The 27,500-nt window shown below is 43.3% G+C and overlaps 1 protein-coding gene across 1 annotated transcript in view; it reads left to right on the top strand.

Moving 5' to 3' along the window:
• Positions 1-27,500, top strand: part of LOC135201044 (pseudouridine-5'-phosphatase-like) — a gene marked incomplete in the record, with an annotated part of 208,255 nt that overhangs the window by 175,224 nt on the left and 5,531 nt on the right. Inside the window, 1 exon segment of the mRNA XM_064229892.1 lies at positions 19,036-19,268. Within this exon segment, the coding sequence (XP_064085962.1) occupies positions 19,036-19,268 (233 nt within the window).

A 27,500-nucleotide genomic window follows, 5' to 3' on the forward strand; every position in this document is an offset into this window, starting at 1 on the left:
GCCTGCTAGGAAAGCTACTGTACTGGACACGGGAGTTTCTCCCCTTTTCTCCTGATCCAGCAGCTAATGCTGCTTTTTTTTCCGTGATTTTTGTGAGCAAGAGAGGTGCAATTGTATTAGGAAAGTAACATTTCTCCATTAAAAAAAACAAGAATATGTATAAGAGCATGGCTAACAACATCGAAACTGTCTTTCAGGGAAATCATGCTGGACACTGTTGAAAAGGGTTTTGAAGGAGTTTGGTGAATTAATACCTCCTTTGGCTAGGGATACGTTTGTTAAGGACTTAAGGTTATTTACTTCCCTAGTCAAGTCGAGGCTAATCATGACATGATAAGAGAGCTGTCTAAAGTCATGAGCACCCTCAAAGTTGGCAGGAGAGAGCAACTTTGCTCCCTGCTGGTTCCTTCAGTCTCCTTTCTTAGCAAACAGTCATTAGTTTCAGCTCATCCATTTGGGTAGATAATAGACTACAAACTTTCTGGGCGCCACTTTGCTTGAGTGTGGGAATACTTAGATAAAGAAAAGTACTGTTGGAAGGTTATTGCATTCATTTCAGGGTTTTGCCTCCTCTTTCAAGCCATCACATAAAATTTAAGTTTTTTTTTCTTTTTTAAGAGTGGTTTTACCAGATCACCGAGTTAAAAGAACTCTCCTAGGGCTGGCCCAAAGGATTATTTAGTAATTTTATGTGTAAAATTTAAGAGGTTGCAGTGTTATAAAATTTTTAAATTATTTTTTTAAAACCTGTTATTTTCAGCTAAAATTTCTTTTATTGTGTGATATTTAAGATATAAGTTTCTTGGTCTTTGATATTTGTGGCATTACATTAAAGTACAGTAGTGCCTCAGGTTACAAAATTAATCCGTTCTGAAGCGGCCTTCGTAACCTGATTTTTTCGTATCTAGAACTATGTTTTACATGTAAATTGCGTAATTCCTTCCAAGCCCTACAAAAACACCACAGTAAATTTTATTATAAAGCAAAATTGACCAATAAACAATGAAATACAACAATTTGGACCATTCAGTGCCAAACATAACCATGACTGTACCTGTAAATAAAGTGCATTAGTGTACAGGGTACAAGAAATACTGTACGTATGTATGTAGTAAAATGTGGAACCTTACCTTTCGAGTGAGGCGATGTCCAAAAGTGACGTCAGAGGAGGAGGACAAATGGCAGAAAACATGAAAACTTAACTTTACGAAACATTAAAAAAATGGCAGAAAACAATGACACTAAACTTTGCGAAACACATTAACACTTCTTGATTATCTCCATCTTCATTCAACATAGAAAGCATCCTCTTCTTTCCGTGAACTTCAGCAACATTCTCAGGACTCATGGCTAATAACATAAGTAATTAAGTTCACACACAACACGATAAAGTAAGTTACAGTACAACGAAAGCGGAAATCACTTAACACAAATGTATGTTAACAAATGAAATATATGTGAATGAACGAATTCCAGGTGTTTACGATTACGATAACGGTGCCGCAAAAAATGGTCAAGGAACGCCTTTACATAGAAGCATGATGGGACAGATGCTGACCAATGGGAGAGCAGGATCTTACGGCGGTGACTATCACCAGGAACCAGTGGGAGAGCAGGAGGAAGGTGGCGAGTCTACTGAGTTGGCGGCGCGCTGGTTTTAAAATTGTTCTCGGTGGCCCAGGCGAATCTCGGACTTTACCCTTTCGCAACCTGAATTATTTTCGTACACAAGCAAAAAAATCGTTGTCTTTGCTTTCGTAACCTGAATTTTTCGTATGTAGAGACTTTGGTATGTAGAGGTTCCACTGTATGCTTCAAAGATACTCCCTTCTTAATCTTGTTAAGAGTACATACTTCTTTTCTATTATTTCTTGGAAGATGATGGCCATTCTATGTGTGTCTTTAATAGTCCTTAATTTTGTTCGTTATGGGGCCGTTATTCAAGACTCATTGCCATTTTTCCCATACCAGGGGGTTAATACAGAGGAAACCTAAAGAAGAGACAGATGTTGGGTTAGGAGTCTCTTCTCTTTTAGAAAAAGCAGCAGTAGAGGAAATACTGCCTACCCTGCCAGGTTTTTACAACTGTCTATTCCAAGGGCAACTGTTAGGTTGGACGCCTGTCCTGGATGTATCCAAGCTCAGCCTCTATATCCAACCATCCCTGTTTCCTGTGGGGTCAGACTCCACGGTCTTAGCTGCCTTTGAGAAGGGGCTTGGAGGTTTACTGTGTACATGAAAGATGTGTTCTTTTATGTCCCCATTCACTAACGTTCAAGAAAGTTCCTATGATTTGTCTTTGGGGGAAAGACATATCAATTTTGAGCTGGGGGGGGGGGGAGAGGTGCGGCTAAGTTTCTACTCCTCAAATTTTCACCAGAGTACTTTCAATTTTCACAGTGGTTTCACTCACTAGGAGTAAAGATACTTCTGTACCTGAACAATTGGATTATCATTGCAGAGTACAATGAGGATTGCCTGAGGGGAAGAGAGCTAGTACGTATTGGCTTGGCAAAAGGACTGGGGTAACTTATAAACATCACAAATTCTTTTCTGGAATCTACACAAAGAGTGATCTACCTGGGCATGGTTATCAATTTGGTTCTTTTCAAGGTTTTTCCAACATGTGCTTGAGTAGACAGTCATGAGAGAATTCTCCTCCACGGAGAGCATGTCCGCCAAATGCTGGCTGTCTGTGTTAGATCATATGTCCTTGGGGAAGTTAGCCCAGATGCTTGACTATGAGTGAGACCACTTCAGTTGCACTTGAAGAGGTGCTGGCAGAGAGAGACAGCCAGTAAAAAGAATATGGTGTTCATTAGGAAGTATGAGAAGGTAAAGGAAAAAATACAGTAAGAAGAGATCTCACTTGTTGAAAAAGAAGAGATGATTAAATTGATAGAAATGTATTAAAAAACAAGGAGAATAGCATTAGGGTAGTAATGCTTTGCATCTTAGCTTGAACTTTTGAAGCTCCAATTACTTGAAGAATAAAGGACCTCTGGAACTGAGAAGTTCAACAGCCAAGTTACTGCATATTGGTTGTGCTACTCAGCAAATCTGGTTAGTTTCAGCATGAAAACGGGATCAGAGATCAATTGTGAGTGTGAAAGATTTGAAATACAACTTATAAGAAAGTGACAAACAAAAGACCATACATCAATGGTCCGAGTCATAACTACTAATATTAGGAAACGGAAAACTACCCCCATGAACAACACTATCTCAGAGACATAAATCTCTGGCAGAAGCAGACATCCACACCAGAAAACAGTACTATATTCTAGTACTAAAGGAAGCACAAATGTCCTAAAACAGGTTGCATTGATTTTATCACTGTTATAAATATATGAGGCCTCACGATCAATACTTGATTTCTGTGCGTCATTACCCGAAACTTTCATTAGATATTTCTCAAAGGTAAGATGTGTCAAAAGTTACACCTAGTTATAGCTTCAGGCTCATTCAGCAAAGTCCCGTCCACCTGAAGGGGGAGGATGGGGTGGGAAAGCTGTACAAGAGTTGCTAATCAGTAGTGTTTTTATTTTACTGGAGTTCAGCCTTATACCTCACCGACTACACCATTCACTGATCCGGTCCATATCCCGACTGAGGCTGAGGGCAGCTCTTCATTTCTCATAAGAGGAGAGTTTACTATACCCCACAAGTGTTGCATCAATGGGCTACCGAGCAATCTTGTTTTCCAGGCCAACAACCATATTGCTTGTATGTGCCATAAATAATAGTGGATCAAGAACACTACCGTGTGGAACTCTGGACACAAAGGCCTTGGTTCACCAAGATCCCATCCACAGCAATCTGCTGCTGCCTAACTGTGAAGAAATCTTGAAGTAATCCTAAAACATATCCACCCATTCCAAGATTCTGTGGTTTATAAGCAAGTGCCTTATGATTTACTATGTTGGAAGGACCATTTGAGTTACTCTGCACTCAAAACACTTATCAAGGTTCTCTTGCAAAAGGTGTGTCAAGTCTAAAAGGGCATTGCAGATACCCAACTGCTTTTTATATGCATATTGACTATCAGCTAACAATTCTTTAGGTTCCACAAGCTTATATAGTGTTTTATAAACTTATGATTTTGTACATGAACTTCCCTGACAGATATATACTTAGCTATAGTCTCCGACGTTCCCGACAGAATTTCAAATCTCGCGGCACACGCGACAGGTAGGTCAGGTGGTCTACCTTACCCGCCGCTGGTGGCGGATGTACGAACCACTCCCGTAAGCTTGTCAGATTTTTCTCTGTCGCGGGAACGATAACAACTGTTGTCGGTTCCTCTCGATAGTTTTTCGATTCTCGCTTGCCTGGAGTTAATTTGGACTTCTTTTGGTGACGTATTCGCTTTGTTTGGCTTGGCGGCATACGCTGATTGTGGACCGGTTTGATTTGAGTTTGATTTTCTTTAACGATGTCTGATCTAGAATCGGTAGTTTAAAACTTCGGTGTTGTTTAGGGTTTTTTGCGTGAATGAAGGATGTAAGGTGAGGTTGCCGAAAGCTTCGGTAGACCCCCACACGGTTTGCATGAAATGCAGGGGGAATGATTGTGCGTTTGCTAACCCTTGTAGTGAATGTAAGGGATTGAATGAAGAAGAATTATAAAGCTTCTCTCTTCTTTAGTTAGGAAGTTGGAAACGGATAGAGTGCGTAAGGCTTCCTCTAGAAGTTCTAGCAGATCTAGAATGAGTGAGTTGGATGTGGATCCTAATAGTACTAACGTAGAATTAGAACCTTCTTCCCAAGTTGCAGCCCGGCTCCCCGCACCGAAGCCGGAGATTCGCCTTCGGAGGCGGCAGCTCTGAAGCCAAGAATCGTTCTGTGGATCAGAAGATTCGTCAGTTGGAAGGTAAGGAGAGTGTTAGTGATCAGTGCAGTGTCCCCAGTGTTGTGGAGGGTGCGTCTGACCGGCTCCTTAGTGCCTCTAGGCCTAGACCTCTTCCAGACTCCCAGTTCCAGTGGAGTAGGAAAGTCGAAAGCCGCAGGAGGAGGGCTAGGGAGAGCCCCCACCGGTCAGGCGTACCCCTCGGCAGATCCTGAAGTACGCTCCCAGGCTGCATCGGATCGCTACAAGAAGGAGCTCCTACGCCAATGCTTCTCCTCTTCGTCGTCTCCCTCTCCGAAGAGAGGTTGGAACTCCCCGGCCCGGATGCGTCGCGCCCGTTGAAGAGGGCTTGGAAGGCTCCCTGCAGTCCTTTGGACTTCTAGTCCGGAAGTTTTCCCGGAAGAATCGGCGGTGGAGGCGAAGAAACACAAGAAATCCTGTGATCGTTCTTCTTCTCCGATCGCTCGCGCTCGCGCCTGCTTCCGAGGAAGAACTAGAAGATTCTCCTAGAGAGTACTCGCGCGGGACTTCAAAGCTCAGATCACGGCGCTAGCAGACTCTCTAGCAGTTAGATCAGTAGGAAGAAGGACGTTTCTCTTCCGATCAAGAGATCTAGGCGCCGCTCTTCAGAGGATCGTTCTCCTTCATATGGGAGGTTTCGTATGAAGGGTGGGGGCTCGCGTGAGCGCCCTCGCTGCGCGGGAGCGCCCTCACTCGCGTGAGCGCCCTCGCTCGCCTGGCTCTCTTTCAATTTCAAGGCGCCAAACATCGGTAGGACGCTCTATGGAGAAAGAAGTTTTTTCTCCAGATTGGATTCCCGCTTCCGGTAAGCGCACTGCACCTGCTCATCACGCGATTTCTTCAACTCCCTCGCGTTGAGACTTCTCCTCAGCAGCCCTCAAGATTATAGAAGGCTCCCTTATACAAGTAGGCGTTCTTCTTCCAGATGTCACTCTCCTCGAGTATCGGATCGTGATTCTCTCCTGACAGGCATCTAGAGTCTGGTAGGAGTCGTTTGTGCATGATAGACGGCATACTGTTAGCCGCTCCCCGCAAGGTAGGCGCCAGAGCCTACTGCACATAGCTTCTCCTAGTAGGCGCTCGTCTCTTAAGGCGTCATACTCCTGATTATTCTCCTAAGGGCAGACAACAAGAGTCTTTCAGCGCCCTCTCCGTGTAGGCGCTCTCCCGCCGTTCTAGGCGCACTTCTCTGACCGTTTGTCTCTTGGTAGGCACCAGGAATCCCGGAAGCGCCCTTCTCCAAGTAGGGCTCGTTAGTTTTGAAGCGCCCTTCTCCTGAATGTTACCCTCTTGTTAGACGTCAAGAGTCTCGCAAGCAGCCTTCTCCTAGTAGGCGCATTTCGCCTTCCAGTCGAACTTCCGTTGATCGTACGCAACTGGACAGGTATGGAGAGCCGCGCAGCGCTCTGCTCTCGATAGGCGCTCTTCTCCTGGCAGCCGCTCGCCTCAGGATAGGTGCATAGAGTATAGTAGGCGCTCGCCTCCTCGTAAGCGCCCTGCGGATGTTTCCGAGAATTCTCGGAGTAGGAGCCCTACCTCTCCTTCGGCTGAGATTCCTTATACCTCGAAGAGGGAGTCTCATCGTAGACTTCCCAGATCTTCTCATCGTTCTCCAGTGGATGTGAACTCTTCTAAGAGAGGGCGTTCTCCAACCTCTCGCTCAACTCCTGCTAGGATCCTTCGTCACCTAAGGATCTTCCGCGCTCACTCGACAAGACGTCCTAGAAGGTTCGGATGAGGAACCGAACACTTCTGCTGCTGTCTCTTCTTACAAGAAGCTTACAGAGCTACTTTTACAAGTTTTTGGGGATTCCCTTACGCCTACGGCTCCTCCTTCTCCTCACTCACTTTTTTCAACGGCGAAGACAGCGAAGAGTTCTTCTTGTGTGAGGATGAAGCCAATCTTTCTATGAAGAAGGCACTGAGGAGTTTTGGTTCCTCGGATGGCTTCCAAAGAAGAAGCGGGGGAAAACGATGTTCGCTTTTCCTCCTTCGAAGTTATCAGGACGCGCTGGTTTCTGGTACGAAACAGGAGAGCCCTTAGGATTGGGTCTAACCCGTCTTCGGCTGAATTCGATTTTTGGCCCTACTGGTAGATTCGGACAAGGAGAACTGCCCTTAACTCTGCTAAGACGACTTGGGCAATGAACGAATTGGATCATTTGCTCAAAGGTATGTTTTAGAGTGCTAGAAGTCTTTAACTTCCTTGATTGGTCGTTGGGAGTTCTAGCCAAGAAAATTGAAGTGCCAGAGTCAATTTCACCAGATGATCTTATGTGTGTTTTGTCTTGTATGGACAAGTCAGTAAGAGACGGAGCGAGTGAAATCGCCTCCCTTTATGGGCCGGCATCGTGAAGAAGAGGTCGGTTTACTGTTCCTTCTTAACGAAGTCGGTCTCCCATGCTCAGAGGTATTCTTTGCCCCTGTTTGTTTCTCCTCTGTCTACTCAGTTGTTCCCGAAACATCGAGTGCAGGACATTTCGAGGTCACTTTCGGCCAAAGCCACCCACCGACCTTTTGGCACAGTCGGCAAAAGAAAACCTCGCCCTTCTTTCACCCTACCAAGGCTAAGAAGGAAAAGGCAAGTGTTCGAGAACCCTTTCGAGGGGCATCTTCATCAAGAACCTCTACGTTTAGAGGTCGTAGACCTTCAAGAAGGGGTAAGACTTTCGCCAAGTCTGTTAAAGCCCCCAAATAACTTGCAAGTCCTTCAAACAACGGTGGGCGCCAGACTCTTAGAGTTTGCAGAAGTCTGGGCCCAAAAAGGGGCGGATCCTTGGACCCTTTCTATTTTGAGGAGAGGTTACCTCATCCCTTTCGTCGAAAGACCTCCCTTGACGACCATCCCAAGGGAACTGACGGCCAGGTACAGAGACCCCATCATGAATCAAGCTCTCCATCTAGCAGTAGATCAGATGCTGGAGAAGGGGGCTATCGAACTAGTGACAGACCATCATTCATCGGGCTTCTACAACCGCCTTTTCCTAGTTCCGAAGTCCTCAGGGGGATGGAGACCGGTGTTGGATGTAAGCGCCCTGAACTTCTTCGTAGAAAAGAAGAAGTTCACGATGGAAACGCCTTCATCAGTGCTGGCAGCGCTTCGTCCAGGGGACTGGATGGTTTCCTTGGATTTACAGGACGCTTACTTCCACGTACGATCCTCCTTCCTCGAGGAAGTTTCTCAGATTCATGATGGGGGGGAAAATTTTTCAGTTCAGGGCTCTGTGTTTCGGCCTCTCGAACGGCCCCTCAAGTGTTCACGGGGATTTTGAGGAATGTGGCTCAATGGCTTCATTTGAAAGGGGTGAGATATCCATGTACCTCGACGATTGGCTAATAAGGGCCATTTCAGAGATCGTTGTTTGAAGGACTTACAAGTAACTTTAGAATTGACGAAGGCTTTGGGACTTCTCGTCAATTTCAAGAAGTCATCACTAATTCCCGAGCAAGAGTGTGTGTATCTCGGGATACAGATGAACTCTCTGAGTTTTGGGCGGGCTTTTCCCTCGCAGGAAAGGATAGCCCGAGGATTCGAGAGAGGTAACAACCTTCGGAGGAAAGAAGTATGCACAGTGAGGGAGTGGATGAGTCTGCTGGGGACACTCTCCTCTCTGGAGCAATTCGTTTCCCTAGGGAAGGTTGCACCTGAGACCGCTCCAATTCTTTCTTCATCGGAATTGGAGTCGTCGTTCTCAGGATTTGACGTTCTCTCCTGTCGTTATCCCAGGACATCAAGAGACATCTCTTATGGTGGACAGATCCCAACCTCTTTGCGAAGGGACTGTCTCTTCAATCACAGACCCACCCAACCTGGTGTTGTTCTCGACGCGTCGGACATGGGGTTGGGTGCAACTCTGGGAACCAACGAAGTGTCAGGTACCTGGGTGGGGGACCAGGTAGCCTGGCACATCAACAGAAAGGAGTTGATGGCTGTGTGGTTGGCTCTGAAGGCTTTCGAGCCCAAAGTCAGAAGATCGGTAGTGCAGGTCAACGCGGACAACACTACAGCTCTGGCATACATCAGGAAACAGGGGGGGAACGCATTCCTTCTCCCTGTACGAGACAGCAAGAGACCTTCTTCTGTGGGCAGAGAAGAAAGAGAATCAAGCTTCTCACCAGGTTCGTGCAGGGAGAAAGGAATGTAAGAGCAGATCTCCTCAGCAGGAAAGATCAGGTCCTTCCACCCACAGAGTGGACCCTTCATCTGGATGTATGCCAGAGCCTGTGGGAAGTTATGGGGCAGGCCACACATAGACCTCTTTGCCACGTCAAAGAACAAGAGGCTGGATCCTTACTGCTCTCCGATATCGGATCCAGAGGCAGTAGCAATAGATGCTCTTCTTCTAGACTGGAACGGACTCGACGTCTACGCGTTTCCCCCCTTCAAGATCCTGGGGCTAACCATCAAGAAGTTCGTAGAGTCCGATTCAACGAGAATGACCTTAATCGCTCCCTTTTGGCCGGCCCAAGAATGGTTCACAGAGGTACTGGAATGGTTGGTGGACCTTCCAAGATCGCTCCCGCTAAGGAGCGATCTACTCAGACAACCCCACTTCGACAGGTACCACAAAAATCTCCTCGCTCTCAGTAGACTGGTTTTCAGACTGTCCAAAGTTGGTCAGAGCGAAAGGCTTTTCAGCGACAGCTGCTAAAGCAATCGCAAGAGCGAGGAGACCTTCCACCTTGCGTGTATACCAGTCAAAGTGGGATGTCTTCAGACGTTGGTTGCAAGAGGAAGAACAATTTCCACTTCCAGTACCTCTGTGGACCCAAATTGCGGATTTCCTTATTTTCTCAAAGAAGAATGTCATCTGGTTGTGTCAACTATTAAGGGATACCGCAGTATGTTGGCGGCGGTATTTCGGCATAGAGGCTTGAATATATCCGATGATAAGGACCTGCATGATCTTATTAGATCATTTGAAACCATTAAGCGTCCTCATGTAGTACCGAACTGGAATCTAGACGTAGTCCTACAATTCCTTGGATCGTCTAGATTCGAACCTCCTGGCTTAGCCTCTATCAAGGATTGACGAAGAAGGCTATCTTCCTTTTGGCCCTAGCTACAGCTAAGAGAGTGAGTGAGCTCCAAGCTATTGAGGGCAATGTAGGGTTTAAGGAAGATTCTATGGTGTGTTCGTTTCTTCCAAGTTCCTGGCAAACCTTTTGAATGAAAATAAACCCATCACGTCCTTGGCCCAGGAGCTTTGAAGTTCGTAGTTTATCTTTTCTAGTAGGGGAAGAGCCTGAAAGAACTCTTTGCCCTATGGAGAATTATGAAGTATTTCCTTAAGAAGAAGGAACAAAAACGGTTAAGGCTAATCAAGAGGTGCTTTGGTGCTCCGTAAAGGACCCCACTCGGCCCATGTCGAAGAATGCTCTTTCCTTTTTTCTGAGAAGCCTTATTACAGAGGCACATGTTGCCTGTAAGGAAGATCATTTTAGACTACTGAAAGTGAAAGCTCACGAGGTGAGAGCCATCGCAACTTCGCTTGCATTCAGAAAAATATGTCTGTGCGGAACTTGATGGAGGCGACTTTTTGGAGATGCCAATCGGTTTTCGCAAACCACTACCTACGTGATGTAAAAATCACATATGATAAATGCTTCGCCTTGGTCCTTTCGTATCGGCGGATTCGTGCTGGGGCAGTGGAGCGGAAACTTATACTGTGTAAAATTTTTTATATGTTACCCTATTTTATATTGTTGTTTTTTGGTTGTCTGAAAGAGGTTGCAGGAGGCACCTCTTTTTGTCGTAATATTAACCCTTTGTATTTGGTTAGGTGGTCTGGTTGGGTTTTGGCTCCTTGCAGAGGTAGTGGTAAGGATCTGTTAGGTAAGCGGACATGGTCCCTCTAACAGCATCCGACTTGGATTCTACCACAATAGGGGATCACATATCCCAGTGGTAGATCCGAGAGTCTTTCAGCATCAGTCACGTCCTAGCTGTAGCTCTCCAGGCAATGCAGAACTCAGAGATAGTATCTATGAAGTCTTCATCCTGAAAAGGTGAGAACCAAGGTTTTTATATCCTACAACATTAGTTGTTTCCCGTCTTACCTGTATTATTGAGCTGTCTCTTACCCTCCACCAAGGGTGCCAATCAGCTAAGATATATCTGTCAGGGAAGTTCATGTACAAAAATGATATTGTTAAACTACAATAAAGTTTTGTACATACTTACCTGGCATGATATACGATTAATGGCCCACCCAGCCTCCCCTCAGGAGACAGGTGGAAGAGAAAAATCTGACAAGCTTACGGGAGTGGTTCGTACATCCGCCCCCACAGCGGTAAGGGTAGACCACCTGACCTACCTGTCGCGGTGCCGCGATTTTGATTTGAAATTCTGTCGGGAACGTCGGAGACTATAGCTAAGTATATATCTGCCAGGTAAGTATGTACAAAACTTTATTGTAGTTTAACAATATCATTTTTTGTAACTTTGGAGAGCACAGAGAGAATAGAAATTGGCCTGTAGTTACTGCAGTTTGCAAATATGCAACTCTTTTGAACAGATATTGTAAAGTACTAAGTTTGCACTCATCTGCAAAGATACTGTGTTGACATAAAAATCTATGGAATATACTAATCTTGAGAGACAACACACCAGAAAACTTTTCTTAGTAACAAAGTACTGCTTGCATAGAAGTCCCTAGAGTCCCCAAGCCCAGACCTCTCACTGTGTTCAGAAACCTTGGATGAGGGCTGGGGTGTAATTATGGGGAATCAGGTCACTTATGGAGTGCAGTTGCCAGTCAAAGCGAATTTCAGATAGACTGCTAGGGGTTTGTTGAATATCCAGATGGGGCTGCAGGACCTGGAAAGTACAGTGATCAACAAGCAGTTTCTGCCATTCTAGACAACATGATGTCTTTGGCTTATCCAAGAAGGGGGCATGAAGTCGGAAACCTTGGTAGCCATTATCGTGGATTTACTCCTCTGAACAGAGGCGATTATTGTCCTAACGCCCCAGTTTGTTCCTGATTGACTGAATGTTATGCTGGACATGGTAAGTCGACTGGGACAGGTGCTCTCCCATGGATGGACTTGAAACACTGCAGTTTGCGAGGCAACTTGGAGTTAGTTTGGCCAATTTCTCATCAATCTCTTTGCAACGAAGCTGAGCCATCATCTGCAGTTGTATGTCTCACCCAGTTCAAGACTCAAGTCTGGGCAGTAGACTATGATGCTAGATTGGACAAACCTATTTGTATATACCTTCCCTCTGTATAGCAGCAAATGAAAATCAACCTTATTGTGATGACTGTCTGATCCCTTGACTGTCACTCTTTTTAATCGAATGCCCCAGTCTTAGGGACCTGAGGAGAAGCCTTCTCCCCAAGGCCCAAGACGAGAATGGCCAGTTCATTCTAGCCAAAGTCCTTGAAGTTCTTTATGATGCCAGCAGCAGTTTTAAATTTACTAGAAGCAGGTCTTCTGCAAAAACTAGATTTAATTTATTTTTATATATATATATATATATATATATATATATATATATATATATATATATATATATATATATACATACACATGTATATATAAATATAAGCTAGCCATTGTCCATAGATTTTATATAGATTATGTCATTCTTAACAAATAGTATCAGCATCAATGACCTTAGTAGTCCCAGTGCTGGAGAACATTAAATCAATCAATCAATCCTTTCCTGTTAAGGGTTTAAGAGAAGAATGACAACCAAAACTATCTTACCCCAACTATTCAAAGTGTGGGGGTAACTATTGGGAGCCTTCATGATTTCAATTTTAACACTTGTTAAACTTCTGCCAACTAGTCGCCAATAAAGCAAATGATAGGGGGTAAGTTCCTAAAAAATTTCTTTTAACATAAGAATCTTCATTTTTGTCACTTTTTCAAATGACTTGTCAGTGAAAATATCGAGCTCTGTAGAAGCATATTGTAAGAGGCATTACCTGGGTAGAATTTTGCCTGTCAATCTTCATGCTTGGTGTAGGTCGAGGATCCTTGGCAACCCAGCTATAAGAATATTATGGTATGGGAAAGTGGCATGAAATAAAGGTCATGTCATGCACTCATACATCCCATAACTTCTAAGACAGATTTAAGAATATTTCCAGCAAAGAGAAGGGCACCATTTAGTGACAGGAGATTAAAGAGAGTGATTCTGGGTCTAATTGTAGGAAATTGTAAGGGATAGGGATATTGTACAAATGTTACAGAAGTAATAAGTAATACATGTACATGTAATAGTGTGTTTTTTTGAAAGCTGTACCAACATACATCATATAAGAGGAGTACCTTTGGCATAAGCTGGTTTTTCTTGTCAAAGCTCACTAGCCAAGTAGTTAAGGTGGGAACAGTGTTAGAGAAACCTTGTGACTCGCCTAGCTAAAACCTTACTTTTTTTGGGCAGTGTTAAGGCAAGACATCTCAGATGCTGTGCTGTTGTTTTGGAACCCATCTTTGCCTTTAAAGCTTAATTATATCATTATATTTCTTTTCTTAGTTATGTAAGTCAGTGATATGAGAATTGTGGGATTTAGGCTTTTATGCTTGGTTTGCCCATATTTTCAGTAAACCTGCAGCCTTTATTTGAGTCTATTATAAGGTCTTCAGGTTCCAGTTTAATTTCAATTTACAAATACGTATTATTGTTTTTTACAAGGTATTCAACTTGTGTCTTTTCAGGCATCAAGATTTCAGGTTTGCATATCAAACCACAATATCCTGTACTGTATGATTTTCTCTTAACATTGTCTCCTTACTCAAGGGTGGGAGTGTTCTATGAACTTCTCTGATTCAGTTAGTCCTAGGAGCTGATGGATTCTCCATTCTTCATATGGGGATTTTAGGATTTTCTTTATTCTGTGGATCTTTTGGCTTTGGTTAGAGAACCTCTGTGGTTCCTTACTGCCTGGGTCCATGCCATGTCAGCAGACCCCTTGTGTGGTAGATACTGCTGACCTGTGTCATTCCTAGCTGTAGCAGTAGATCAAAAGAGTGACAGAATAGGAATAATAAAAAATACAAGGTATTATGTCATTCTCTTTCTGTCTTTGGGTTCTCCCGTTTTGCCCTTGGCTTCTTCCATTTTTGCTGGCCTAAGGGTTATTAAGGATGTGGAGTATGTATTAGGAGTCTTCTCCCCTTGAAGCTCCTACAAGTTTCCCCAAGAGCATTTCTTTCGTAAGAGAGGCACCAGCCTTTGCTTCCTTCATATGACCAAAGCACTGTGAGATGGTTGACAAATGCTGTCATGAGTGCTCTTGTGATTAACCATCAGGGAGGATTTCTTTAGGAGAGTTGAGCCTGTTATTTTTGCATTGTACCTTCATAGGTGCTGTGGAAAGGACAGCCACCTCATTAGTTTATGGTCCAGATTTTTGTAATCAGATAGGTTTGCTGTGGGTTTCTTTTGCTGTTAGTACTAGTTTTTAGTTCTAGCATCTTAATACAGTGGGGCCCCAGTATTCCTGTTCGCTGGTTTTGCGAGCTCACACATTCGCGGATTTCTCTCTGGAACATATTCCCTTATTATTTGCAGGAAATTCACCTGTTCATGGTATTTTTCTATGAGAAATATCCCAAAATTCCTGGTTTCTGTGATAAAACTATATAAAAAAAACCAGGTATAAAATTTTTTAGTGGGTTTTTCTTGAGTTTTAAATAACAAAATAGGCTATTTTAAGCATTTTTATAGGGGTTCTTTTTTGGAGGGGGGGGGGGGGGGGGTTGTCTGGTACGCATCCCCTGCGAATATGGGGGACCACTGTATATTACAAGGTAATGTGGTTATGGGAAATGAAATCAAGATATGTTTCATCCTGTATTCAGTAACAGTCCTAAGCATCCACACCATGGTTTTTGGTTGCTGCAGCTGGTAACATTCTGACAGGGCCTCAGGTGTCAGGGACCTATCCAGTATTGCACACTAAGATTACTGTTCCTTCAAGGTTATTACCATATTGATGCGGTTTGCATTGGTTCATGGTGGGTGTGTACTGCTGGTTCTGTTGACTGGTATCAGTGCCTTTGCTGGTGCTTGTTATTTGTCCTGTGTGCAGACTATGGCACTGTGGTCCACCATGTATTGCACTGATCAGAAACGTTTGGTTTCACCATAGTTACAACAACTTCTGTTTCTGTGGAGAAGCTGGCACATTCCTTGATGTTATTACTGGTTCTGCATCCTGAAGTAGAGAATGTGCATACTGCTCTTTCCCATCTTATTGGGTATGGACCTTTTGAAGGCATTTCTCCTTACAGAAGCCTCAGTAAGTCGGTCACTTTCTTGCCTGAATGGACGCTGAAGTTGAGCTCTTGTTGATGTATTTTCTCTCACAGATGTTCTTGAAATACCTTTGTAAGATCATGGGTGAACTTTCATTTAGCTAAATTGTTTGCTCAGCCACTTATTTGGCATAGATTTGGCAATCTGCTTTATCATTCAGTCTGCCAATCTGTTGGAAGTGTTTGTCTTCCTTACATGTCTGCATTTAAAAGGTTTGTACAGGCAGTCCCCAGTTATCGGCAGGGGTTCTGTTCCCAACAGAGGGACAATAATTGAAAATCGCCGATAATAGCGCAATCCCCCCAGTTATTAGCATGGCAGCACTGTTCAGTGGGAATCGGCACCAATAAGTGGGGATCAGCACATATTGGCACCTAGATTCCAGTTAACATCACCATTAGACAAGCACTGTAAAACCAGATAGCTCTGTTAAACTGGATCGCTGGCAACCGTGAACTGCCTGTACTTGGAGCAGTCAACTCTGCTTTCAAGTATGCGATTACACTGCTCCTGACAATAAGACTTTGCTTAAATCAAGTGGATCTTCATAGTGACAAATCTCTGAGGTGTTTTTTGAATGAGCCTTTGTTTCTGGCTAGAGAACTGATTCATTTTCTCTGCTACTGGCCAATTAGAAGGCAATATCTTGGTTATCGTTCTTAACTAGCTTTAAATCCCTAGAACAAGCATTAGCAAATACAGGGACTCCCAGCTCATGGAGAACACAGATTTTGAAGTTTTACCTACCCTATTGTTCAGGTTCATTTTTTTTTCAGGCCTGACAGACAGTCTGCCCTTCCTCTTTGTATTTAGCAGTCATGGGAATATCTCTTAAGCTTCCTGTGGTACCTGCTTGGTCCATTGTTTAGCTACCCAATCCATTTGGACTGCAAAGCATTTCACCAGAAGTTTTTGGTTGGGTTAGGTTGGGGAAGCAGACATGACTGATGATCAAACTCATTCCCCTCCTTCACAACCTTCATTATTGTAGGCAGTCCAACCCATGTTTGTGCTGCTTAGTGTATGCAGGTAAGCTGTACTTTCCATACCTTTTACAAGTGAGAAAGGGTTTTCTCAAACAAATCTTAGAGTGGGGTTTAATGCCATGAACCAAACTCTAGCACTGGGCCTTTTCACCTTATTGTATTGGTTGTGCCAGGTTGTATATGAAGTTACATACATCAGTCTTCCCTTGTTCATCCTCATGACTAATTTGTTCCTGACTTCTCAGTAGTACTTGTACCACTCAGTTTCCACAAGAGTGAGTCTGTTAGTAGACAAAGGTTTGTGTGTTTTTTTTGGAGCAAACAACAGGTTTTTTTTTAAGTAAATTGCAGTTTTTCTGGATATACGAATCTTCATCTCATATATGATGGCCCACCTCTAACTAACTCTTAATTCTTGTCATTGTAGACAAAGAAAAAAGCGAGGGTTAAGTGAATGACTAGTGTTCCAACCCACTCCCTTTTCACGTTTGTAACTACCCTGTTAACAAATTTTGTGACTGGAACCATGGAAATTTAATTTAATATTTTTAGAAATTGCATTTTTTCTGTTTGTTTCGTTAAATGGAGGCGGTGTAGATTGTGGAACTTCTTGTTATTAATGTATTTTCCATTAGAAATTATAGAAAAGTTTTATTTTGTGCATAATGCTGGCATATTTCCATGTAGTGGTGACATGGATGAGTTCTGTAGAGGTAAGACTGCAAGATGCTTTGATTCATGGCTGGGGTACTTTTAAAAACATTTTATTACGAAGGAGAAAGCTGAGTTCAAAGATTTAGATGGTTTTGGTGTACAGGGAGAAGTGGAGAGGAGTTGTCAATCAGAAAATGTGCAGGTCTAGAAAAGAGAGAGAGAGAGAGATTATAGTTGGAAGAGATAAAATTACTATCATGGAAAGTGATACAGCATTATCTTTAAAATGTTTCTGTGTGCATACCTATTGTTTATTTTGACATTCAAATTATGGAAGCTTCTGCAGGTTTCCTCTAGTTAATGTGGATGTTGAGGTATGTGGGACACAAAGTAATCAGGTACAGAAATTTGGAGAGGAAGGGTATGGAGATTTTTCTTTCTTTACTATTTAATGAATGTTGTCCATGAAAGTTGAGAAAATGGTTTCTAAATTTGTAGATATATCAACCTTTGTTAAAACAGCAATTAAACTGGTATTCCATGTATGTGTTTATTTTTTTAATACTGCAGTGGCTTGCAAACCTTGTAGGATAAAGCTTCCTTTTTACATTTAAAGCTGGTATGAATGACTGAAAATAAGGTACCAAATGGATATGAATGATTGAAAATAAGGTACCAAATGGATTGTTTAATCAGACTGCTTTTGCAGAGCTGGCCTAGATAGTTAGAACCTTAATAGAATTAAAATTTTATCTTGTGAAGTAGGTTGATTTCTTTAAAAAAAATAATTTGTGAAATTATTTATAAAGGTATTGGTTCTAGTGCAATGTCTTGAAGACTCGTGTCCAAGATCGCATTTGCATTGGTTGACATTAAGTCATTCACAAAACAAGGCTTTACAGTCGAATGTCATTGCTCATTTGTGGAGGCATTGATGTTGAGTTTGTGTATAGGCAGTGTGACCACTGAATAAGGAATTTGATTAACTGGTTTTTGAAGGTGTAAGACCAACAGAAGAACATATGATTAGTTTAACAGTAATGAAATTTGATTTTTCATGCCTTGACGCATTTTTAAACAAGGTTTATTTATGGATGGTACATTATTTTGAATTTGAAATAAGGCAGACTTCTTGAAAAATGTGTAACTGCTGTTTATATGAATAACTTTTATCTTCTACTAATTTTGTCTTGAAGAATCCAGAATGTTATACGGGTTAAACCCCCCAGCTATGTAGTTATTGGAGTACCTGATAATTTGTGTAATGCAGGTATCTGTTCTTTTGTGTAGTACAGATTCACTTCCATATGTTGGCTGATCAATAGAAGTAACATCTTGAGGACTATGATTCCCTTAGTCTCTTTTTACAAAAAATTAAGATTTTTGTCATTATACTTACCATATCCTACATAGATTTTGAACCCCTTATGTTTATCTGCTTGCATGTGCTCAGTATACTATTTTGTTTCTTGTAAAACTAGTAATTATTTGAGTCTGTGAAAGAACATTTTTCTTGTTCTCTATAATGATGTAAGCAAGTATAATTACAAAACAGCATTTCTTTTTGTACAACCTTCAATATCAAAACAAATTCCAAGCCTCTGGTATGAAATGATGACGAGGCAGTTCAAAGCTCATGAAAGTTATTTTGTTTAATAGTATATTTTCTTTTCATAATTTTATAAATGTCAAGAAAAATGGTAGTATTATGTGGTTGCTTTGCATAATTGCTTTTGTAGTTAATAATAATTTTTCCCATTTTTCATGCATGATTAATTAACTGTATATATGGCATGCTTTTTGGGTTAATGCTTTAAAATGTGCATGTGCTACATATTTTGTACTGTAACTGGTAGAAATAATTATTAGTAAGGCTTAGTGCACAATATACTGTACTGTACTTTGAACTGTATTGAGTAATGGTTTTGGACTTTGCTTCGCAATTAAATTATATTAGTGAGTTGAAGCTTTTCAAAATAATCATTTGGGAATAGTTCATTTCTGTAAGCACAATTCTGTATCAATCTGATAAATTATATGTGCTCTAGGCTTTATGCAGTAACCTTAAAATAAGATTTAAAATCATAAGTGAAGTTAATTCAGCATTGATAGAAATAGGGACCCTGAGTTTTGAAATATTGTGGATATGTACTTGAAATACTTTATGGCAGTACATAGTGTATTTTTCAAATTTCTTTTATATACTGTTTGGTAAAACCATTAATCTGTGGAAAACGTTTTGACCCTTAGGAGCTGAGAAATTAGTTCGCCACCTCCACAGCCACAAGATTCCCATCGCTATTGCATCAGGAGGTGCACAAGATAGTTATGAATTAAAGACCACAAATCACAAGGATTTTGTGTCAATGTTCCGGCATGTAGTGCTAGCTTCAACAGATCCAGAAGTGAAGAATGGAAAACCTGCCCCAGATGTTTTCCTTATATGTGCAAAACGCTTTGAAGATTCACCAAAACCCGAGAAGGTAATTTTGCATATAATTATGTACATTTCCATCTAGATTGTGGATTAACTTGGAATGACTTCTCAAAGTTTCCTTCATAGGTAGCTGGTCATCAATTGTACCATTGTTAGGCTACTCTGAATATGCTCAGTTTTTTTACTCGTTCATTTGGTTCCCATAATTACAAATTTATGTATTCTTACACGATATACAAACCTTCTGTCCTTTACATTAATAATTACTTTCAGTGTAGGCTGTAATACGGCTGTTGAATACCTTGAACCACTTTGCTATCGGCCGTCTTCCAGTGAAGACTTGTTTGTAAGCTCTTGCTGAATGGCCGTTAATCACGAATTTTTCGGTGGGATCTTTCTTTTATTATTTTGAATTAATATGTATATGTAATAACATTCCATATAAAAATGGAAATGTAACCCATTCCATTATGAAAACATCGCTAAGTTCTGTATATTAGGTCAGTGAGGAAAAAACTCCCAAAATTACCTCGTCCGTTCAGGATGTGTGCAAATGCCAACGCATCATAACCAAAGACAAACGAACGAACATCGTTCCCATGGATCGATATGTAAGACTGGGCTCCCATGAGAACCAGAGTAAACTAAGGTGTCATCATTGACCCAGAAGTCAAGGATGTGTATTCATTTGTCTAATACTGTTTCCTTTCTAAGATAAAAAAACTGTGAACTCTGTATCATTTACTCTCTGACTATCTCTCCGACACTCAAGTCTCTTCAGAAAGCTCCTATCTCAAGATGTACTTCAACTTGTAAATATCTAAGAAGAATATACTTAAGTTTTGTACTCCAGTGTGTTTCAAGCTGTTCCTTCAACATGACTGAAGTGAGAACTGAGAAATCTTCCTAAGCCCTAATGCAAAGGTTTGCATGGATCCTTGGAGACTGGGGAAAACCAGCAATAATTTATTCGTCATTCCTAAGAACAACTGTCTACCTCTGTTCTGCTCGCCAGTCCCACACCCTCTCGCATGGTCCATCGATGCAATGCTGTTGGATTGTTCAGTGCTGGATGTGTATGTCTTTCCCCCATTCGGCTTGATAAGCAAGTCCTAAACAGGTAATGTTTCACCAAAACGTCTCTTTTACTCTCATATCCCTATTCTGGCCAAGGAAAGAGTGGTTCCCAGATCTCCTTAATTTATTCATAGACTTCCCCAGACTTTTTCCTTTAAAGAGGTCTCTACTCAGACAGCCGCACTTTGCAAGATACCAACAAGGTCTGTCCACTCTGACCCTGACAGGCTTCAGACTGTCAGGAGCTTCGTCAGAGTGAAAGGTTTTTCTAGGAGAGCTGCAGAAACTGTCTAAGTGGGGAGTCTTTAGAAGATGGTGTAAACAGAATAAATTCTCTTCTTCTGAGACCTCTGTAAGTAGCATAAGGGACTCTCTTTTGTTTTTGAGAGAATCAAGATGATTAACTCCTTCCACAATTAGAGGTTATAGAGCAATGCTTTTGTCTGTGTTTAAGTACAGAGGAATCTTTCCGATGTAATTAAGTCCTTTGAGACTTCCAAGTGTCCAAAATATTCGGTTGCATGGAATCTTGATATTGTTCTCAAAAGGCTTTTGAGTTCTTCCTTTGAACCTATTCACTCTGCTTTATTGAGAAGTCTAACCAAAAAGACACTTTTTGTAGCCTTAGCGTCAGCGAGACAAGTGAGTGAGCTTCAGGCTATAGGGAAAGGGTTGATTTCTCACAAGGAGACACGGTATGCTCCGTCGTTAAACTTTCTCACCAAGAACGAGAATCCGTTCCAGCCCTTGGCCATGCTCCTTTGTTCTCAATAACTTAATGGATATCCTTGGACCAGAGGAAGGAGAAAGGCTTTTATGCCCACTTCCCGACTATGGTGCTCGGTTAATGATCTTTCTCGACCTCTCTCGAAGAATGCTATCTCCTTTCTGGGAGAACTAATTACCAAGGCTCATTCTCAAGCTAAGACTTCCCCTTGCTAAAGGTCAAGGCGCACGAAGTCCGAATGGTAGCGACTTCTCTGGCATTCTGACACATTTGTCACTTTCCGCTATCCTTCAAAATTCTTTTTGGAGGTCAAAATCAGTATTTGCACCCCATTACTTGAAGGAAATTGAGACAATATTAGAGGATTGTAATTCTCTCATCCTATATCCATAGCTGTTAGGAGAGACGACATAGTGGGTTGGTCCCTCTCTGTTTTCTTCACCTTGTATCAAGGCTGTTGATTTGGGGGTACCCCATAGTATCTGGGGTGCCTACCATCGATTGTTTCTTTTTACAGTGGGTATAGGTTTTTATGATTTGGTATAGGCAACAGTTCTTGTTTGTTGTTTCCTTGTATTTTGTATCTGATCTTCTCCCAGGGCAAAGGCAATGTTTTATTTCACCTTCATTGAGTCAGCGGTGTACTTTCATGACTGCTAAGGTATCCCACTCGAGGCAGAGGCATTTCTTGGACATACAAGCATGCACTCTAGTACTATGTAAGACGAGTGCTGACCAGAGGCAGTAGTACTTACTTGCAGCAGCTTGCTTATGGTAAGGTACAACAAGCACAAACCAGTGCTGACTACTGTCTTTTTTCAGAAATTCTGATATATTTTTTAATTAAGCATATATCCACAGCCCTCCTCCTTGCAGTGGGGAATCAGCTATGTAATCGTTCGGTAAGTTGGTGAAATGAAAATGTGACTTTTATACAGGCAGTCCCCGGGTTACGACGGGGGTTCCATTCTTGAGAAGCGTTGTAAGCCGGAACATCGTCAAAAATCCTAAGAAAACCTTACTTTTAATGCTTTGGGTGCATGAAAACTTTGTAAACTGCATTCTTATGGCATTTTCATCAAAAAAACCTTCAAATATTGATTATTTTGCATTTTTGGTGTCATATTTCATCTGCCAGATGAGTGTTGTAAGCATCGTAACCCTGGAAATAATGTCTGATGAATATAATTGAAAAGCGCCGTAACCTCCGAACGTCGTAAGCCGAGACCGTCATAACCCGGGGACTGCCTGTAATAAAATAAAATATTTCATATATACTAAACAATTACTTAATCAAAGCCCTCCCCCTCCCCACAGTTGGATAGTTGGGCAGAATGAATTGACAACATATGGTCTGTTGTACCTGTTCCTCCCCCGAGTGTGGGGAGACTGTCACCTACATCAGCGATGGTGGTGCCACCGTAAAGTTTTAATTTTGCTCTGACGCGTATGGAACCTACAGCTTTGTAATTGTTCGGTATGAAATAAAATTTAATTTTATTATAAAAATCAAAGCCCTCCCTCCTCCCTTCGCATGGACAAAAGGGTATAAACATATTGAAGTTCTGCTTGTTGAGTGCCCAAATTGGACCCAGCAAAGATCTATTTATCTGCGGAGTTCGGAAATGAAAAGTATTCTTGCTAAAAGCAGGGATTTTTCAATTAATAAAATCATAAATTTTTTAAATAAGACGGGTTTCTCGAATAATCTCTTTTTTTTTTTTTTTTTTTTTTTTTTTTTTTTTTTTTTTTTTTTTCTTTTTTTTTTTTTTTTTTTTTTTTTTTTTTTTTTTTTTTTTTTTTTTTTCTCTCTCTCAGGATTGATCCCTGAGGACCAGCCCGAGATGAGTCTACTTGAGACTCAGAGGTCTGGAAAAACTAACCCCTATTAATAATAATGAGCTAAGCTGGTTCCTCTCTTACCCCAAAAGTGGGCGGGGTCAGTTGCTTAGCCAAAACAAACTAAGGCTGCTGTGAATTTCCAAATTTCTAGCTGCCGACGAGTGAAACTTATGGCTATGTAGTTACTCAGTATGTATAAAACTTATTTTTGTACATGCAACTTCCCCGGCAGATATATACTTAGCTATAGTCTCCGACGTCCCGACAGAATTCAAAACTCGCAGCACACGCGACAGGTAGGTCAGGTGATCAGCCCTCTCCCGCCGCAGGGTGGCGGGACTAGGAACCATTCCTGTTTTCTAATCAGATTTTCTCTGTCGCCGGTTTCAACAACATTGTTGTTGGTTCCTCCTGCATTGAAATTCTTTCTCGCTTGCTGAGGATCTTTTCTGATTGACCTTTGGTGAAGTACGTATTTGATCTTTAGCTTTGGCATACGCTTTCGTGGACCATTTTTGGATTTTGGATTAGAATTTTTCTTCAGTATGTCTGATGTTACACCTGTGTTTAGAGTGTGTGTGAAAGAAGAGTGTAAGGTGAGGTTGCCGAAAGCTTCGGTAGACCCTCACACTGTTTGTGTAAAATGTCTGGGGAATGAATGCTCTGTCTATAACACCTGTATTGAATGTGAAAGTTTGACTGAGCAAGAATGGAAGAGTTTGGCTGCTTATATTAGGAAATTGGAGAAAGATAGAGTCAGGAAGGCTTCCGTCAGAAGCTCAAGTAGGTCCTGTCTCTTGATCAGGAGGTAGATCCTAACTCTAACATATTTTCTCCTGCCTCTAATATGGTTTCAGCCCCTTCCCCCCCGCAACGAACCCAAAGATTCGTCTTCGGAGATGGCTGCTATGAAGGCATCTATCCGTAACTTGCAATCTCAGTTACTAGCTATGGAAAGTAAAGGTAAGGACAGTGATATGTGCATTGTCCCCAGTGCAGTGGAGGGGGCGTCTGATCGACTCCGCATTGCCCCTAGGCCTAGACCTCTTCCAGACTCCCAAGACCAAGGGAGGAGGAATGTCGACAGCCGCAAGGAGGATGTAGAGTATCCCCAACGGTCAGGCGTCCCTTCGGCAGATCCTGTAGATTCGTCCCAGGCTGCCTTGGATAGCTACAGAAAAAGCATCCTAAGGAAGTGCTTTTCCAACTCCGATTCGTCCTCACTTAGACGTGGTTGGAGCTCAGTGATGAAGTCGCGCCCTCTGAAGAGAGCCTGGAAGCCGCCTGGAGGAGACGCCTTAGACTCCAGCCCAGAGCCCTTCCCTGACTATTCTCCTTTGCAGAAGAAGAGATCTCTGAGATCACCTGAGTCCTCTCCGAAAGGAGTACGTTCATCTACGAAGAAGTTTCTGGTAGGCCTCCAAGAGCAGTTGGCAGCTCCAGTAGGCTCGTTGTCCAAGGGCACAGCTCGCAGGAAGGATGCCTCCCTACCGGTCAAGAGCTCTTTGAAGAGACCACCTTCTAGCCTACGCTCAGACTCTAGCAGGCACCCCTCTCCTGGAAGGCGCTCCTCTCCAGCTAAGCTTGATGCGGCTTATTCCTCCACTCGTCACGGACGATTGTCTTCTCCTGCCAGGTGCTCTTCGTCTAGTAAGCAACTCTCCTCTGCTAAGCGACCTTTGAGGAGTGTGTCGCGGGGCGCAAGCGCCTCTCCTGTCAAGCGCCAGGAGCCTGAGAGCCTCCTAGATTCGGACGGGATCCGAGCTAAACGTAAACTCCTTGATACTTCAAGACGCCCTGTAAGGGACTCAAGCTCCTCTCCTGGCAGGCGCCAGGAGCAGCGCAACATGCACGGAAGCAGCAGGCCCCGTTCTCCTTCCAGCGGCGCTCTCCAAGGGACAGAAGCTCCTCCCCTTGCAGGCGCCAGGAGCCTGAGAGGCTCCTCAATTCTCGTAGGATCAGAGAGAGCTATAAACACATCTCTCCATCCAGGCGCCCTCGAAGGGACTCAAGCGCCTCTCCTAGTAGGTGCCAGGATCTTGGAAGGCGCATTTCTCCTTCCAGGCGCATTACACCTCCCAGGTGCTCCTTACGGGATGCAAGCGCCTCTCCTGGCAGGCGCCAAGAGCCTGACAAGAGCCTAGTACATGGTAGGCGCCCTACGCCTTTCAGGCGCTCTTTAAGAGACGCAAGCGCCTCTCCTGTCAGGCGCCAAGAGCCTGGGAAGCTCCAGGATCTTAGCAGCAAGAGTCGTACTCCTATCAAGCGCCCTCAAGCGGAAGCAGCTACTTCACCTTACAGGACCCACATTGGAAGTAGACACTGTTCCCCTTCCAAGCATGCTACTAAGGAGAAAAGTGCCTCTCCTACTAGGAGTCCTTCTCCTAGGAAGCTTTCTTCTTCAGTTGCTACATTGAAAGAAGTTTCAGAGGAGGAATCCCCTAAAGACGCTGGCTCTCAGATTATAAGAGACTCGCAGCGCTACTGCTTCAGGAGTTCGGAGACTCTTTTCGCCCAGCAGACCCTCCTTCGTCAGGATGCCCCCTACACTTTCTATGAGGAAAGCGATTAAGGGCTTAGAGAGCTGGCTTCTTTCTAAGAAGGAAGCAGGAAAGACTGTCTTTTCCTGCCCTCCGTCCAAGCTTGCAGGAAAGCCAGGTATCTGGTATGACACCAAAGGGCCCATGGGATTGGGTCTTCCTTCGTCAGCCGATGCGGACTTCTCATCTCTAGTGGACTCTTCAAGAAGGCGCTCGCTTCTTTCGGCGAAGGCTTTTGGGGGATGAGCGAAATGGACCATCTCCTCAAGGGCCTCTTTCGCACCCTAGAAGTTTTCAACTTCATGGATTGGTCCCTAGGGGCTCTGGCCAAGAGAGCTCAGGACCCGGACTTTGTAAATATGGACGAGTTAGCCAACATCTTGTCCTGTTTGGACAAAGCTGTTATGGACGGTTCCACAGAGATTGCGTCCCTCTTCGGATCGGGCATCCTTAAGAAGAGGGCAGTTTACAGCTCCTTCCTGGCTAAGTCCGTGTCGCCTCTCCAGAGATCTGCTCTGCTGTATTCGCCCTTGTCGAGCTATCATTTTCCGCAGGAGACAGTTAAGGACATCTCTAGGTCCTTATCTGAGAAGGCCACTCAGGATCTATTGGCCCAATCAGCCAAAAGATTGAAACCTGCGGTCCCAATGACCAAGAGGGAGAAGATTCCCTTCGAACAGCCCTTTCGAGGAAGGACTGCTCCTAGAGCCTCTCTTAGGAGCAGAAAGCCAGAGAAGAGTGGAAGATCTTTGAGAAGATCTTTCCCGAAAACCCAGTGAGACAAGAGTCCTCCAGACTACAGTCGGTGCCAGACTTTTAAAGTTTTCCAAAGTCTGGGCATAGAGAGGGGCGGACGCCTGGTCCCCCTCTATCCTCGAGAGAGGATACCTAATCCCCTTCAGGGAGAAACCTCCCTTGACGACAACTTCAAGGGAGTTAACAGCAAAATACAGAGATCCTGTAAAGAACCAAGCCCTTCTACAGTTAGTAGAGCAGATGTTGGACAAGGAGACCATAGAAAGAGTACAAGAGCTCCATTCCCCAGGTTTTTACAACCGGCTGTTTTTAGTGCCAAAAACCTCAGAAGGGTGGAGACCAGTCTTGGATGTGAGCGCGCTGAATCGATTCGTAATAAAGACAAAGTTTGCGATGCAGACAACATCCTCTGTCCTTGCACCTCTTCATCCAGGGAACTGGATGGTGTCCCTGGACCTTCAGGATGCATATTTCCATGTGCCAATTCATCCTTCATCCAGGAAGTACCTCAGGTTCATGGTACGAGGGAAGGTCTTTCAGTTTCGTGCTCTGTGCTTCGGGCTTTCGACGGCCCCACAAGTGTTCACGGGCCTAATGAAAAATGTAGCACATTGGCTACATTTGGAGGGAGTAAGGATCTCATTGTATCTGGACGACTGGTTGAATTGGGCCCAGTCAAAAGATCACTGTCTGGAAGACTTGACTATGACGTTGAAACTAGCCCAGTCCTTAGGACTGTTAGTAAACCTCGAGAAGTCCCAGCAAAGCATTGTCTATCTGGGGATTCTGATGGATTCTCGGGGTTTTCAAGTGTTTCCATCCCAGGAAAGACGAGATCGCTGTTTACAGAAAGTGGCAGCTTTCCTAGAGAAAGAACAACGTTCCGCGAGGGATTGGATGAGTCTTCTGGGGACCCTTTCCTCGATGGAACAGTTCATTTCTCTAGGAAGGCTTCACCTAAGACCCCTGCAATTTTACCTGAGGGACAATTGGGATCAGAAGTCCCAAGACCTTTCGGACTCCTTCCATCTCTCAGAGAAGATAAAGAAGGATCTCTGTTGGTGGTTGGACCCAAACAGACTCAACCAAGGCTTGTCTCTTCATATACCGAGCCCTCGCCTAGTGTTATTTTCAGACGCCTCGGAGTTCGGTTGGGGAGCAACTCTAGGCGCGAGAGAAGTGTCAGGCACCTGGAGAGAGGAACAGGTGTCCTGGCACATCAACAAAAAGGAGTTGGCAGCGGTTCATCTGGCACTCCTTCACTTCGAGTCTCAGATCACGGGATCGGTGTTGCAGGTGAACTCCGACAATACCACAGCCCTAGCTTACATCAGAA

This window comes from Macrobrachium nipponense, chromosome 27 (genome assembly GCF_015104395.2).
Source record: "Macrobrachium nipponense isolate FS-2020 chromosome 27, ASM1510439v2, whole genome shotgun sequence".
In the NCBI taxonomy this organism is placed as follows: Eukaryota; Metazoa; Arthropoda; class Malacostraca; order Decapoda; family Palaemonidae; genus Macrobrachium; species Macrobrachium nipponense.